The 16030-nt window shown below is 46.3% G+C and overlaps 1 protein-coding gene across 8 annotated transcripts in view; it reads left to right on the forward strand.

Moving 5' to 3' along the window:
* Positions 1-1376: 1376 nt before the first annotated feature.
* SGSM3 (small G protein signaling modulator 3) overlaps positions 1377-16030 on the forward strand; it is a 29620-nt gene continuing 14966 nt past the window's right edge. The window contains exons 1-9 of one of the 8 annotated variants that reach the window (XM_088055261.1): positions 1377-1464; positions 2258-2307; positions 3041-3161; positions 8055-8153; positions 8646-8815; positions 10888-10970; positions 13015-13100; positions 14259-14325; positions 15690-15901. In XM_088055261.1, the coding sequence (XP_087911387.1) occupies positions 10964-10970; positions 13015-13100; positions 14259-14325; positions 15690-15901 (372 nt within the window). In that variant the 5' untranslated portion in view covers positions 1377-1464; positions 2258-2307; positions 3041-3161; ... (1 more) ...; positions 8646-8815; positions 10888-10963. Of the gene's footprint in view, positions 1465-2257; positions 2308-3015; positions 3162-8054; positions 8154-8645; positions 8816-10887; positions 10971-13014; positions 13101-14258; positions 14326-15689; positions 15902-16030 lie in introns of all 8 variants that reach the window. The other 7 variants (XM_088055263.1, XM_014256631.2, XM_088055262.1 and 4 more) reach the window with 7 other exon arrangements.

Below are 16030 nucleotides of genomic sequence, written 5' to 3' on the forward strand. Positions count from 1 at the left end.
AACTGACAGAGGCTACCTGCTGTCCTTCAGGTCATCGCTGTTAAAAGAGGATTTTAAAATACTGTATGTTTTAATAAGGCTTGTCTTTATTAAGTAGTTTAAGAGCAGTGGGAAGCTTCAGGCTGTGATCTTCCATCAAGATTGCTCTGGCTTTACCTTGCCCCTAGAATATGGCATTCAAAATGTCTCAAACATTTTGAGTTTGATGGTGTTTAAAACATTTTGCTTGCTTGTGCTATTAACATTTAATTAGCCATCTGCTTGAAGAGGATAACTCTAACCGAACCCTCGTAATTTTCAGGCTATTACTCAAACCGATAGCCAAGAAAGAAAACAGACAGATGCGTAAGTCCTCCTTTTCTGGTCCTCTTTCCTCCTGAAAAAAAAACCAACCCTGTGTGGAGAGGAGGAACAGTATCTTTTCTCATCATTGGAAATCTTTGTAGAGCCTCAGGTAGAGGCCATCAGCTGTGAGCTGTTGGACTTGTTTTCCTGGGCATTTTAAAACAAGTAACGGTGCAGAGGAAGAGTCATCCTCCTAGAAAACTGGCACGATGCACAAATCCTTTAGGAGACTTCCGCTCCTTGGTTTGGGACCTTTTTACTTTCCTGCAGAGCTGGCAGTGGCTACAGCCAGAGATGTAATTCTCCTGTCTTCTTGGTTGTTGGGAGGAGGTCACCAAGCAGTGCTTCAGGAACAGCTCTCTACTGTTCAGTTCTTGATTCTCCCTCTGTATTCAGCAGTGGCGAGGCCACACCTTGAGCTCTGTGTCCAGTTCTGGCTCCCTCAGTTCAGAAGGGACATTGAGGTGTTGGAGCAAGTCCAGAGAGGGGGCAGCGAAGCTGGAGAAAGGGGCTGGAGCACGAGTCTGATGAGGAGCAGCTGAGGATGCTGGTGTTGTTTTGCCTGGAGAGAATGATGTTTAGGGGAGTTGTCACTCTACAACTACCTGGAAGCCAGGTGGAGGTCAGCCTCTTCTCCTGGACAACCAGCAACAGAACAAGAGGCATAGCCTTAAGCTCTACCAGGGGAGATTCAGGTTGGACATTAAGAGGAATTTCACAGAAAGGATGATTAGACAGGATGGTGGAGTCACCGTCCTCGGAGGTTTTTAAGGAAGGACTGGACGTGGCACTCAGCGCCGTGATCTGGTTGACACTGTAGTGTTCGGTCAGAGGGTGGACTCCATGACCTCAGAGGACTTTTCCAACCTAACAGATTCTGCGATACCGTGACGGCTTCGTGAGGCCAGGTCACACTTTGGGCCATTCGGTGCATGTCCCTGCTGATGAGGAGCATCGCGGCGCCTCCTCCCGCCTGCCGGGCCGCGCTTCCCGGCCTACAGCCCCCGCCGCGCCGCGCGCCGCCGCCCGCATCCCGCGCATGCGCCCCGGCAGCGGCGTGTGGGGCCGCCGGGTCGGGGCCGGGCGCCCGCCCTGAGGGGACGGCGGTGGCGGCAGCAGGTGGGTGCCGGGGCAGGTGCGCGCCGGGGCGGGCGGGGACCGCCCTTCGCCCTCCGGGGCTCGCAGCCCTGCGCTCCCCCCCGCCCTGGGGGCGCTCCCCAGGAGCGGTTGCGCCACCTGTGCGGCGCCCCCCGCGCACACCCCACCCCGGCACCCCCCTGCCCTGCTGCCCCCGCGGGCGGAGCGGGGGCCGAGGCCGGCGGGGCGGCCCCGCTGCTGGGGCTGTGCGCGGGGCGGGGGTGCGCGGCCGCGGCTCCTCTCGCCGGGCTGGAGCCGGGGGAGCAGGGAGGGACCCCGGCCCGAGGAAGGCTCCGCTCACTGGCCGCGCTGACGCAGGGTCTGGCTCCGGGAAGTGACTCACGCTGTGCTTCTCCGTCAGGGCTCCCCGGGGCTCGTTCTCCCTGAGCCCCGCTTCCCCTGGCTGGGCTCCCCCTGCTCCCCGGGACGTGCCTCTCCTCTAACCCGCCTCTTCTGCTCGTGGCTATGACTCCCGGGGGTCCTGCTCTGCCATACTCGTCTGCTCTGCACGCCTGCGCCTTTTCGGAGGTGCCCTGGAGGAGAGACAGTCTGTCTCTTGTCTGGCTGGGGGGAAGGAACAGTCACGAAACACAGATGGAAATATGGCAGTATCTTCTAGGCAATGGGCACAAATAGACGTGCTGCAGGCCCCGTGATTGTCAGCTATAATAAATGTTAGAAGGAGAGCAGGAGACAGATGTAATTCTTCGTACCGGCTGATGTAAATCCAAGGAAGTAAAGAGCCATAGTCACGCGGATTTAAATCTCGTTGCAGGCAGTGGCTGTGGGCTCCGGGACGACTCTTGATGACTCTTCACAGAACTGGTAAGGGCGGGACAGAAAAAATTTCCTTTCTGTGGCTTTGATTCCTTCCTAATTTTTTGAGGGATGCCTGAATTTAAGCAGGTGCTTTCCTTCTAAACAAGTCAATTTGAGTATTGGTGTGTGGGGAGTTTATGATATCCTAGCTTCCTACTTCGTGATGTCTCATCCCTACTCTGTGTGGCTTGCTGTGGATTTTTTTTCTTTTTTTCTTTAAGGGGGGAGGTGAGAAAAAGGAAGGACGGTGCCTTGAGGAAATGGAGAACCCTTTAGTGCAAATAGATGGGAGAGCAAAGCAGTCTTACTGGAATTAATCAGTGGGTTTTTAGTAGTGCAAGACTGGATCTTAAAATCACTCAAGAAGGAACTGTCAGCCTAGCAGGAGTGGGGCACTGCTGTGCTCTTTTGCTGAGCTGTTGATCAGGATAATCTGAATTCTAGAATAGTTTCTCAGCTGCTACACAGTCTGGAGTGGTGGCCTGGAAAGAAACAGCCACTGGAACAAAATTCAGTTTCATGATTTATTTCTGGATCCACACAATGTGTGTGTGACTGTCCCTATGCAGAAACAAAGGCTGAATTCCTACTCTGGAGAATTCATAAAGTAAAAGGGAAGGAAGAGGGTGAGAAGAGGCATGAGGTATAATCGAAAAGCCCAGGGTGGGGACTGGTTGTGTCATGTTAATACGATGTTCATTCTGTATTTAACAGATTAAAATGACATTGGTATTCTTAGGGAGATGTCATTCATAGTGTCTCTTCTGAAGAAGAAGGATGAAGGGAATCCCTGATGGGTAGCAGAGAGGAGAGGCATATCTCTGGAGGAATTGCGCTGGTCAGAGAATGATAGAATCGAGGTGAGGAAAGTACTCCACGCTTGCTCAGGACTGAAATAATTCTCCAGTTTTAGGGGTCCCTGCTAATGTTTAGTTTTTAATTCTTTGCTGTGCTTTTTAGTCTATCACTTTCCCACAAGATGGGATCTTTTGCCAATCTCAGTATTCTAAAGAACCTTGACAATCTTAAAAGATAGACAATAATCAAAACGTTTGGCTTTTAAAAATTAACATGTCTTACCTAAGGTGACACGGTAACAGTAGAGATTCTTGGTTAAGAGATCTGTGTGAGAGCTGCCAGTCTTAGTCCCGTTCTTTTGCGTTGCAAAATTGTTTCCCATGTTTGGAATTTGGGATGCTTTGACAAAGGAATTGGTGATACCATGTTTGAAGCACTAACTCTTTTGGAAATGGTTGGAATGATGTCTCTTCCTGACTACTAATTGTAAACCTCTCACCAACACATCAGAAGTAACAAAAACTTTAAAAAAATAAATCCTAAGGAATATTGCAACTTTATCTGCAGTGGTAAAGTTAAGTTGCTTTATATTTTGGTGTATGTGGTCCTACAGCTCTTCTAGCTTAATCAGCAATGACCCTTGGTGATGATGGTGATCTGTATCACACTGGTTATTCTAGATCCTACCCTAATTCAAATAGATAAGATACAGAGAATCTGCAGCTGTCCAGTAGGAGGAGGTAAACAAACAGCTTCATTCTGAGTTGTGAGTGCAATGTCCTAAGTGTCCCTTAAGAGATGGAGAGGTTTTGGTACTTCAGGTTTGTCTTCTCAGCCACACAAAGACTTACCTAAATTTCTTTCTCTGCCGCTTTTTATCCCAGGGTCAAGGGTTTTGATACCCAAAGCTTACACAGACTGGGTATCTGGGGGTGCTGGGAAAAATCTCACTTATCAGCTGTGTTACTGTAGACACTGGGTAGGGAAGAGAAGGATGTTGTCTTGCCACATTTATTTTGGCTTTGAGGAAGTATCAGATTTTTTTAAATTGGAGCACAACCAGTTACATTGGTAACAGAGCAATTTTGTTTCCGACTTAAGGAAAACACCCTGGAAGAAATGCAAACACGCTTGTTTTATGAGATAGGTGAAGAGAGTATATTTGTATTAGTATGACTACAAGAACTGTTGTTACTGCCCAGTAAGTGCTGGCTGGGAAGTAATTTGATGATTCAGAGATGAGACAGTCCATAACCCGACAGTCCTTTTTTTCTCTGGAGAAGAAATCCTCCTGATCCCCAGAATCAGGAAATGTCAGAGGTTTTGTCTTGTTACAAATGTTAACAATCATATTTTGCTTTTTTTCCTCTTAAGTTATCTGTGCATATAAATTTCTGCAGGAGCAAGATCTAAGTAGTCCAACATGACATGCTAGATAAGAGCTTTGCAAACAGTCCTGAGAGGTGTTTGAGTGTTACTAACCTCTTGAGAAAGTCGAGTCCTGTAATGACAGAGCCATAAGGGAAAAATGTTTTGAATGCTGTGAGATATACTTGCCTTAAAAGCTATTTTCTGAAGCCAAATGAAGCGAGACCTGCTTGGAGTCCTGTGAAGTGAATCTGACATTTTTTGCAAATACCAGAGCAAATAGTAACAAAACAGAGCTACAGGAGAGTGACCTGAAAGGAGCCTTTCCTGTGCCTCACCAAGGTAACAGCAAACCATGACAGCAAAACCTCTGCAAATCCTATGAGGCCCTATCAAGGAAGAGCTGTTGTTCAGGCCTTGTTCCATTGTCACTGGGAGCAGTAGGATGAGACCAGCTTGAGAATCACAGGGCTGGTGATGGAGACAGCCTCAGATGGCACTGCTTGTCACCTCTCAGGATGGGAGTGTGATATAAAAGACTTTTATTTACAGAACTTTAAATAACTGTCAGTAGTGTCTTTTAACCTTTCTTTGATTGGCACAGGCCTGCATCTCTAACAGAAATATTTTCTTTCAGGTTTCTGTATTCAAATGAAACTGGAGAGTTGTGATTGCTTTCCACAGACATCTCATAAATAGTTTGTAGTCTTGCAATGGACCAGAAGGTATACAACTCTTCTGAAAATATTTTGGGAAAACAAATTTCTGTAGAGTTCTGGAGAAGTGCCCTGGTCCTGCACTGTGCTTATTTGGGTGAAAATGCCCATTTATTGTGCAGTGCTTGACCCTGATGGAAGATGTGTTTAGACACTAATCAGAAACTTTTGGTTTATATTTGCATGGTGGTGTTTAACAGGGAATTGCCTTTACCCTAAGCCTTGAAGACTGTCTTTTTTGGCACGTACAGTTTTTTCTTGCCTCTATGTGGGAAGCAAGGAGAATTTTGCTGTGCAAAGTTTGTACCCTGGCCTCTTTTTCTAACTTCATTTGGTGCAGATAGACAAAAACTGTTTTCCTGTACTGTACTGTAATCCTCCTGGGTGAGTTGCAAGGAGCACTCTCTATTCCTGTCACATATCTTCTCACCACTCAAATAATGGGAGTACTGGGAAAGGGGAAACTCCTCCTCTGATCCCAAGGGTCTTGGCTAACAAGAGGTTCTCCACAGAGGTGCAATTCATGCTTAGCTGGCATGCTGTTTGCTTTGGAGCCAGGAAAATAAAAGGCAGTTCTGCTCTGGAAAGAAAATATCCATTAATGTGTAGGATACCTGCATTCTACATAAGTGTTACATAGGCGTGTTTCTGGGACAAGTTTGACACATTGAACTGTGGTCAGGAAGTCCATCTGTGGTCTGTGTCCAATGCATAAGTGGTGGGAAGCAGGATTCCGCTTTTTCACGTCCTTATTTTCAAAATAGAGATGCAATGGGAACAAAGCTGAAAGTTACTTGTTTTGTTCCTTTTGTGTAAACTGGCCATGGTTCAGCAGCTTCAGCTCCACTGGGGCTCTCTCTGTCATTGCTGGACACCCAGCAGTGCAAGGAGCAGAACTGTTGCATGGAAGTATCTTTTAGTTATGTTTCTGCACAGAATTACATTTCCAATGAGGGCAGGAATCTACAAGGTGCTTTCTGGCAGGAAACACAGATTTCCTGTTGCTGTCTCTGTTGCTCTAGTACTGCTCTAGTACTGCAGCTGGGAGGAAACGTGCCACATTTCTGCTGTCAGTATGTGATCCCAGTTGATGACTGGGCAGCACTGGAGTCCCTGGGTGGTGCCTCAGCAGTCAGTGGCATAACCTGTCAGCAGCTTGTCTGCCTGCTTCTCTGGCTCTGCAAGCCTCCCCCTCACTGCTCTCCAGGTCTGGCGTCCCCCTTTGAGACCTGCCCTAGGCTTTTGATGCATCTCTGGTTCACTTCCAGTGCTACAAGAAGTGGGCTGAGGGCAGGTAAAGTTCCCAGCTCTTCATTCCCAGTCATATAGAGAGGAAGCCTGAAGGCCACCTCAGCACTTCCAGCCTGTGTTTGTAGGTGTTGCTTGCTCAACACCCAAAGCAGTGTGAGGCTGGTCATGGTTTGTAAGTCTCAGACAGAAAGGTTAGGATGAGCCAGGTTCACTAACACCATATTGACTCCTTAACCAGCCAGTGTCTGTGTGGGATTCCTCATTTTTTACAAAGCCAGGGTGTCAGGGTGTGAGGGACAGGAGCTCTCTGCATCTTGTATGCCCTTTGGTCAGGTGTGTGGCTGTGCTTTGCTCACTTATGTATTTGTGAAGCTCGACTTCTCTTCTGACTTTGTGTGCAAAGCAAATATTAACTTGTGGACTAATGGCATTTGCAGCTCCAGGATATGCCTTTGCCTGACCTGAGGCAGATGCTGATGGGGGAAGGGAAGGAAGGCCAAGGGCATCCTGCTGAGAGTTTCCCTTGGACATTTCATTGAGAAAAACAGGATTATAATTTGGAAAACATAAGTTTTCTGGTTGTGTAAAGATGAAATTGAACTGTCTGGTTCAGTGAAGAGCTTTTGTATGATTTCTGAGAGAGGGAGATGTTAAATTGGGCACAATCTACTTGGGATTTCAAAAGCTGAGCTGGAAGAGGCTTCTGGAACTACACCTACGTGTATAGCCTCCTGATGGGTACTGTGACTTTCAATCACTTCTCTCTCTTCCAAAGCATTTTTTCTTAATAAAGGAAGAGAATAGAGAACAGTGGAAACCTGCTGACAATCCAGAGGTGGCAGTGGGATTTACTGCATACACTGTTGTTTTCCATTATGTTTAATGAACAGAAAACAGAGATTTTCACATGCTAGCTTACTGTCAGAAGAGGTGTTGTAACTGTCACAACAGAGGTGCAGTTCTTGTAACAGTGAATGAAAATCATTCTAGAAAGAATTGTTATGCTTGTTCTGTTCCTTCTGATGATACTTACTGGAGGTTCTTGCATAGTTACTGCTTGTAAAGTCTTCAGGATACAAACACATTGCTTGGCAAAACATTTGTCTTCTGCACAGTCTGCTAGAGGTATTGGTGCCTTTTTGGTTGTTTTCTGTTTTGTTTTTCTCCCTAAAATCAGTGTGGGAAGAACACTCCTGGGAAGGAGTTTCTGTCCCAAAATAAAGGTCCTACTGAAAAGCTCCAAACAGTGTCATTTAGTGCTTAGCACATCCAGGCACCACAGGCTTAGGTGGAGATCACATGGCAAAAAAGGCCAAGCAGGTGAAACACAGGCAGCAGGAGATTGCTATCTGGTGTTTACCAGGAGCCAGGTGATTGAAATCTCTCATACTACACCTGTGGGGAAGAGCCAGTGTGTCCAAGGGAATCACAGTATTTCCAAGTGGAAGTAAATTTTCAGGACTCCCTTGCAAACATCAATTTCTAAAGGACACCTGCACTAGGAGAAAAACTAATTGGACATAATCCTGCAATCTGTGTGTTTGCAACTCCAACGAAGGTGTTGCAGGTGGAGTTCTTCAAATGGCTGTACGTGATGCTGACTGCATGCTTCCCTTGCAGCCTTCTTTTTCAGGTACATCACATCTGTCTTCTAGCAGGCTGGAATCAATGGTGGTGTGATTTGTTTTGGACTCTGAATTCAAAATCTGTGATTAACAGGTACTATTTGCATTTTAGCAAAAAACAAATTTCTTTCAAAATATGAAGACTACCTGTTGTGTGACTAAAATTGCTTCATATAAGAAACTTAAATTGCCTTTAAACATGGGAGATCCTCCTTAATGTGTGGGTGAAACTGGTTTTAAATTTGTAGTACTGAGGGTTTGGGAGTTGCCATTAATATTTGTTGGAGCTGATGTGTTTTTTCCTTTGTATCTCTTATTGTTGCTTTATTTCAGAAGTGTGTATGTTGCAAATAACATAGCAATTGATTTCACACATGTGAAATAAATTCGCACATGTGGTTTCATAAGCTTTGTGGAGCCCCTTTTGCTACTTTCTTTCTCCTGGCTAGGAGAGCTTGAGAGTTGCTTTAGGTTTATATCTCTCAATCAAAGGAAAGACCTTACTACGTCAATCACACGTACCAGAAAGCCTCCTCCTGGCTCACACTAGGTGGTTCCTGGCTGCCTCAGGGAATCTTCTTCCCAGGTCTGTGATGTTGGAGGGGCTGGATCAGTGGCTCAGCACATTCTGTTGGAGACACCTGGCTCTGAGAGCAGCGCCCTGTGCAGTGTCTCCATGTGCCACAGCAGGAGCCTTCCCCTGGTGTGATTACTGCTGCTCACCCTGCCCTTCTGCACAACTGTGCCAGCAGCAAGGTGAGCTCACGCTCTCTCTGGGCTTTGTCCCAGATGGGTGTTTGCAGGAAGGTTTCTATGGGAACCAGGGGCAGGAAAAACCTGACCACCAAGTTCAGTGCTCTAATATCAGGGACAGGAGAGCAGGAAGGGGAGCGATCCCCAGCAAGGCGGAGGCCAGGGCTTGATGACGTGGACAAGGGAGGGTGTTCCATCTGCTGCACCTGTCTTGGGACAAGGAGAGACTCACTCAGCACTCTCCTGCCCTTTTTCCAAGCGCTGTGGTTAATTCCCTTATTATGGGTTTTTTTTCTCAGCCACATGCCTGACACCCTGGCTTGTCTCCTCCAGCGCAGCAGGTTGGGTCAGCAGTGGTTGTGCATGCAATGAAGGTTAATAATGGCTGAGGGGAATATCTACTCACAAGCTCAAAGCACTGAGGATGGATTTGGAGCACAGGCAATGAGAAGCATTGCAGACATACCACATGGTGACTGCATTCCTAATAAAAGCCATTGGAAACAGGTTTAACTGGGCTGAGAGAAGGCAGGGGAGAAGGACACCTTGCAGGCTCAGGAACAGAGCAGCCATGGTTGCAAGGCAGTGAAAAAAGCATCAGAATACATTCACAGCAATGTTGAAAGGGAAGTAATGTCAGCCAATTTACCTGCTTGGGGTGCATGCTCTGTGTGTTCCCATGTAATATGAGCATGCAGATGCTAATTTTGTAATTGTTGTTATGCCTTCTACTGCTAAGAGAAGAGTTGGTGCTAAGGGAACAAATGGGACTAGAGTGTAGGAAAGAACATTTACAGAATTGGTGGACATGCAACTGACCATCCTGTGGACAACATTACTTCTCAGAAACAAAAGCTGGATTTTTTTGTTTGTTCATTATTCTTTTTGCCCTAAGAGTTGGTGTCAGAATGGACCAGTGTCTGTTCATCCATGCTGGCCTTTCTCAGGCAGTGAGTTATTTAACTCTGTAAGGAGGAAACCTTATCATTTGTGTTCCCAGACAGATGTTTTTTATGCTTTTGCAGTGTTGTACAGCTGCTTGTCTTGGAGTGCTGTAGCAAGTCACCTCCTGGCTGCAAGTGCTCACTGGAAAGCTCACTGGAATGCAAAGGAAATATAACCTTGTACTAATCAGCACTGTGAAACAATTTAGATAGGGCCTGTGGAATAAATCCCTGGGGTTCCTCCTTTTAGCAGCTTACAGTTGTAAGTAGCAATACTGAGAAGGGAAGCTGGAAAAGCCATCCTAGGTGTGCAAATGTTAGTTTCTCTCATGTTCTTTCCCAAGGAAGTGTGAGTGACTGATCTGTCCCAGCACTGGCTTTATCTGCTTGGTAGAGGTGGTTCTTGCTGTCTCCCACACACAAATTATAAGGTTGATCTTAAAGTCTAGACTCTCTCTGATTACTGAACTTTTCCATTGTTTTCCTGGAAATCCCCATAGAAATCCCCACAAAAATCTGCTGTTAACTAGGAAAGCAAGGAGGGGAGCCTATTTAGTTCAGAGGTGCCTGGTTTGTGACTCATTGCAGAGGTACTTGATAGCATCGTGTCCACATCCACATGCTTCAGGGAGTTGAATTCTGCAGCCCCACACACTTTGCACTTGTGCTTTGTGGTGCTACTCCTAAAATCTCTTTTGAACTTACTGCATCTAATGATAGCCCGTTAAACCCTTTTCACTGCTCCTGTCCCTTCTCCATGGTCATTGTCTTCAGAGAATGATGATGTATGGGGTGTCTTTTTAGTTTACATCACTAAATACGGAACTCACAATATGAAGTGGAAAAGGTATTAAAAGTTGACTTTTTTGACATTCTTTCAACCAGCAGTGTTGTAATTTCCACAAGAAATTTGGCAAATGACGGTGTGCTCTTTCTAGCTGGTCAGTAGGTATGGAACCAAAAGGAAATTCCAGTTTCTGGAATTTATTTCCTTTGGGGGTGGAATTTAAATACTAAGGGATTTAATTTTCACGTGAGGAACTTGTGTGTGAAAGGTCTTCCAGTCCCCCACCATGTTCTTAGATGTTCATTGAATTCTCTCATCAACATTTTTTTTTCTTTTTATAACAGGACTGTAACATCTCACCTCTCTGGACAGTATTTCTGGACCTCGTGACACCTGTGCCACTCAGCCTTGCCTAGTGCAATGTCAGGTGAGCACACAGAAATTGCCACAGTATCTTCTCATGTGGTTGCTTGCTCTGTCTTCAGCTGAAACTTCATAACAAAGGTTTCTGGTTCCAAGAGGCATTCTTTACATTGACTCGATCTTCTCGAGTGTGGCCCGGCTAGCTCAGTGATGAGGTTTCTCTTCACTCAAGTTTCGAGCCAGCATATGTTTGTGGGGTTCACTGATTTTCTTCAAGAATCCAAGTCTATAGAGCAAGTAAAGAAATCAGGGGGGAACTCTCTCTCTGGTTTGCATTCCACAGTTTATTTCTGTGAAGGGGAATCCAAAGGACGAGAGACAAAGGATTTGGGGTCTGGGGGGGTCTCTTTTAACAGGGTTTCTCGGAGGGAGGGAACATCAGAAAGAGAACCAATTATTTTTCTCAGTTAGTACATCTTACAAACTTTCTACAAATCAAGGTTACACACACCAAGATAAGAAATAACAGACACCAACTTCTTCAAATGCCCACAAAGGTGTAGGAGTATTCTGTACAGAGGGGGAGAGGGGGAGGCCTGGTTTCCTGGCAACACAGGGGGGAAAGAAAGGGAAGACAAGGTAAGCATGCCCTCTCAGCTTCCATAGTTTAGAGGCATTCTGGGACAGGAAAAAGTTACAGACTTCTGTGTTGGAAAGAAGGGTTCTCTTCTCCCAGCCCCGTGATTTCCTGGGCTAAAGAAACTTCAAGCAGCTGGAAATGCCAGTGGGGTCCTCTCTTTACTCTGTCCGGCCTCTTGCCGTGGGGCTGAGGAGAGAAACTTCAGTAACCATGGTAACTTGATGCCAGGTAAACAGTTAGGAGAAAGAGAAGCTGGGGGTGGGAGGAGAATCACAACTAAAGACGGGAGAAGATACATTTCAGGCTATCAACTACAACATTACATGAACATACTTTCTGGTCAGATTGAGAGAGAAGCAGCTTTGTGACCCAGCAGCCTTTTAACTCAGGGTGAACTCAGTTCCTTCTTTTACCATGTAGAAGCTTTTTCAGCCAGTGAACAGAGAGGAAGAAGGAGGTTAAAATGTGGTCTGCCTTCCCCATTTTTCATTAGGATTTGCTTGATTCTGTTCTCCCCCCAAGATTTCACCCAGACTGGCTCACAATGACTGTGAGATATTTTCGCTGTACAGTGGTAGCTCTAGGACAGGAGGAATGCTGAAGAATAACTGGAGTTCAGACTTCTGAGATACAAGCTTTGCTAAAACTAGGTTTTCTTAGAGAAGCCAACTTTCCTGCCCTGTACTTTTTCCTAAACCTTCCTTTCTGGTCCAGCTGGTTATTTCAGGGGGTGTAACCCTAGGGGAGACTATGCTTCAAGGCCAAGTAGACCTTTGTCTTGCTGGTAGAGCAGCAGAAGACTTGGGACATGTTTATCTGCTTCAGTTGCAAGACTTGATGTCTGCTTGTATTACAAGGGAAGCTGTTCACTGGAACTCTACCTGAGACTGGAAGGGTGCTTGTTTTGAACCCAAAAGACCAAGATTATACTATACCAGCATACTTTAATTGCTGCAGTTCTCTATACATGCTCTGACAATATCCCAGGCCACTTGGGAAAAAGGAGCAGTTGAGCATCTTTCTGAGGGCTCTGATTTTCCATTCCAGTGCCTGAGTGACAGAGTTTCAGGGAACTCTGGAGTGCTGCTGGTGCTGGTCCATAGGAGAAATTTACTTCTGCAAAATATTTGTTGATGATACCCCCTGGCTTGTTGCTGATCACATAGCTTTTCCAAACAGGTGAATGATCATATGATGCCATGGAACTACTTCTCTTCCCTAAGAATTGCTTTCTTAGAGGAAACTCCATTTGGCCCTTTTGCCTCCTTTGCTCAGTAAAAAGGAGCAAAACCATCTGAAATTATTGGCTTCCCTGGTGAAGTGTGAGCTGTCTCAGTATTTAGAGTAGCAATAGCAACAAACTGATGGGTGAGTCTTTCTCATGCTGGAACAGTCTGTATGGAGTGTGTATCTTCCAAGAGTGTTCTTCCAGGTTTTCACTGTTGTGTGTTGATCTCTTTCTGTTTAGGCCATCACACTCCCTCTGCTGGGGGTCCCTTCTCAGCACTCACACCCAGCATCTGGCCTCAGGAGATCCTGGCAAAATACACACAGGTACAGTATGGGGCAGGGCGGGGATGTTCTCTGGCTCTGCAAAAGTAGAGGGAATCTGGTGTTTTCTGGTGGTCTCTGAAAGCCACAGGGAAAAGGAGGGAGAGGTGCACTTTTCCTCCAGTGCTTTGGTTGTGGACTTCACATGTTTTGTGGTTGCATCCTGGCTCTTGCAAGAGGATCTTGCAGAGCACTAAGAAACTTCCGTGAATTATTTCCCTGCTGTTTTGCAACTATTGCTCCACTGTAAAAATGTTGACACCCTCAGGGAGCCTCTGCCATCATCAAGCTACTCTGGATATCTTGTGCATGGCAGAAATGCTAGCCTCAAGCTTGTCACCAGGTGGGTAAAACAGGAAGGAAGGAAACAGCTGTGGAATTTTGTAATTTAGCCGCAGTGTTTGCTGAAAGCAGATACAATCTTTTTGTGGAGGTATGTGGGCAGTGCTTCTTGGGTGCTGTCCAGGTGCATTGCTTGCAAGAGTCCCCACAGGAGGTGTGGGTAGGCTTGCAGGAAAGGGGAAAGAGCAGTAGCTTTTTACTCCTGAAGCCTGGAGGTAGTCTCCAGTGTGCGTCCCCCAGTACACCCCAATGCCAACCATGAGCACAGATGAGGAAGGTTGAGGCAGAAGTCATGGATCTTAAGCTTCTTTGGCCAGTAATTCGGACTTGCATCACAGGTGCAAATCCCAGTTTTGCCTGCTGTCTTTCAAAGGAAATTTGAGAGCAACAGGCAGGAGATGGAGTGGTGCAGGGAGCTGAATTTGTGTGTGTGTGCAGAGGTGACAGGAAGGATGGCTGTGTATGAATGATGCAGACAGTAGAGGCTACTTTAGCTGGTATGTGTATATTCCTCAGTCCATGAGGAGGGCTGTGTGCCCCTCCAGGTGAGCAGTTCTGATCTTGATAAGATGCTGAGCTCAAGTCCTCCTGGGAAAATCTGTATAGATTTTTTCCCTGGAGAAGTCAAAATGGGAATGGCAGGCAACATGTCCTCAGCTGGGAATTGTTGTGGGAGGCTTTAAAAATTAAAGGGCAAGGGGTCTAGTTGCTCAAAGGGCATAGAGTGGGCAGTGGTGGGATGAGGCAATATCTATTTGTCTCTGGTTATTCAGTGATAAATTCCTGAAAATGCCTGTTTTCCTTCCTCACATCTCCCAGAAAGAAGAATCCGTTGAGCAGCCAGAGTTCCGCTATGATGAATTTGGTTTCCGAGTTGACAAGGAAGGTAAAACCAGTCCTGTCCCTCCCACTTGCATTGTGTCCAGCCCTTCATATACTTTCAAGTGTGACAGGATTTTGCAGCCATTCTGTGCTAAGTCTTGGCTACCCACCTGTTTCTGTATCCTACCATTTGTAATCAAGTGCATTGGAGTTAGGGAAGTCCAGCGCATAGACTATGCAGCAGTCATTTCTATCTCCTTATGTGCCATGGGAAAGAGGGAGAAAAGTTGAGAGTTACCATTTCCATTAGCAGCTGCATGCTGGAGAAGGGCAACTTTCCCAGTTCACAGTGGGATCTCCGTTGTGTTCAACACACCACAAGGGCTCATAGCAGGCACAGTGAAATTTGCTGTCTGCTGAAATACTCATGGCCAAGGTGAGTGGTGGTATGTTCTGCTCACCTCAGCATCTCAGCAAAGTGTGGGGCAAACTGTAGGGGAAAAACTACATCCTAGTTTTTCTGGAAGCTATGGAGGTAGGCAGCCAAATAGAAGGAGGCATGGGAGCACCGTTGAAGCTGAACAAAGAGGAAGGGAAAGGAGTGGGAGATATAGGAATTGTTTCATGTGCTCTGGGGGTCATTCCCAGGGTTCAGGCTGTATAATGTAAGTGCAGAAGTTGTTTGCATGTGTGCCCTGAGGCACCTTGAGTCATAGAGTATCCTCTTTGAAGCAATGACCTGAAGATGAGGACAGAGCACAGTGATTTTTTCAGCCAGAACATTTGATAGACCTGTGCATTATAAAATCAGCAGAAAGATTTGAAGTGCATTGTTGGGATGTATTATATGATGAAGGATGGAGTGCCTTATGTGAAACCTGTCCTTGTGCTAAAGTATCTATTTTAGGAAGCCAGCTTCAGGTTAAGGTGCTCTCTCATTGTGAATTTGAAAGTGTCCTTATTAAAGCATTTTTGGTGATTAAATATCCCCAAAGTTCACATTTTGCACCTCATTACTTCCATGATGAAGTACATATAGCTTCTGCTTCCCAGCTCTGAGGCTTGCTATGCTTTTGTCAGCCTGATTTACAGATCTTTACAAAGCCCAGCAGGATAACTGCTGCCAGGATCTGGTTTAATTCTAGCCACACTGCGCTCTAAATCATGAGTAAGTAGAGACTAGAAGCTTGCCGACAGCTTTTTAGTTCTCAAAGTCCCAAGCCTTTTGCTTATTACCATAAAATTTGCTGCATGGAATAGGCAGTTAGAAACCAACCTTTGCCTTTACATGCTCTGACTGGAAAATACGAGTGTTTTGAATGGGCTTTTTTCAGATGGCCAACCTATTCCCCACCCTGCTGTGTGTCCATTTCCTCTCCTGTTCCCTCTCTCACTTGTCTCCATTCCTTTTTCTTCCCTTTGCTGAAGCAGACGGTGCTGAGCCAAACTCCAGCAAGCTTTTGGGTATCCCACTGACAGAAGAGCCACAGCAGAGGCTCAAGTGGCAGGCTCATCTGGAATTCACACACAACCATGATGTGGGTGACCTCACCTGGGACAAAATTGAGGTCACCCTGCCACATTCAGACAAGCTGCGCTCCCTGGTGCTGGCCGGCATCCCACACAGCATGAGGCCACAGGTGAGAGCGCTGCCTGTTCTGGGCAGGCACTCCTGCCTGCAGTAAGAGATCATGGAATGGGATCTCTTCGTTGAGAGGGTGCCAGATTATGGCTTTCTGTGGCTGAGTGACTTCTATCTCTGTTCACCC

The sequence above is a fragment of the Pseudopodoces humilis genome, chromosome 5, assembly GCF_049639895.1.
Source record: "Pseudopodoces humilis isolate 2021_Gansu_Grassland_sample_001 chromosome 5, ASM4963989v1, whole genome shotgun sequence".
Taxonomy (NCBI): domain Eukaryota; kingdom Metazoa; phylum Chordata; class Aves; order Passeriformes; family Paridae; genus Pseudopodoces; species Pseudopodoces humilis.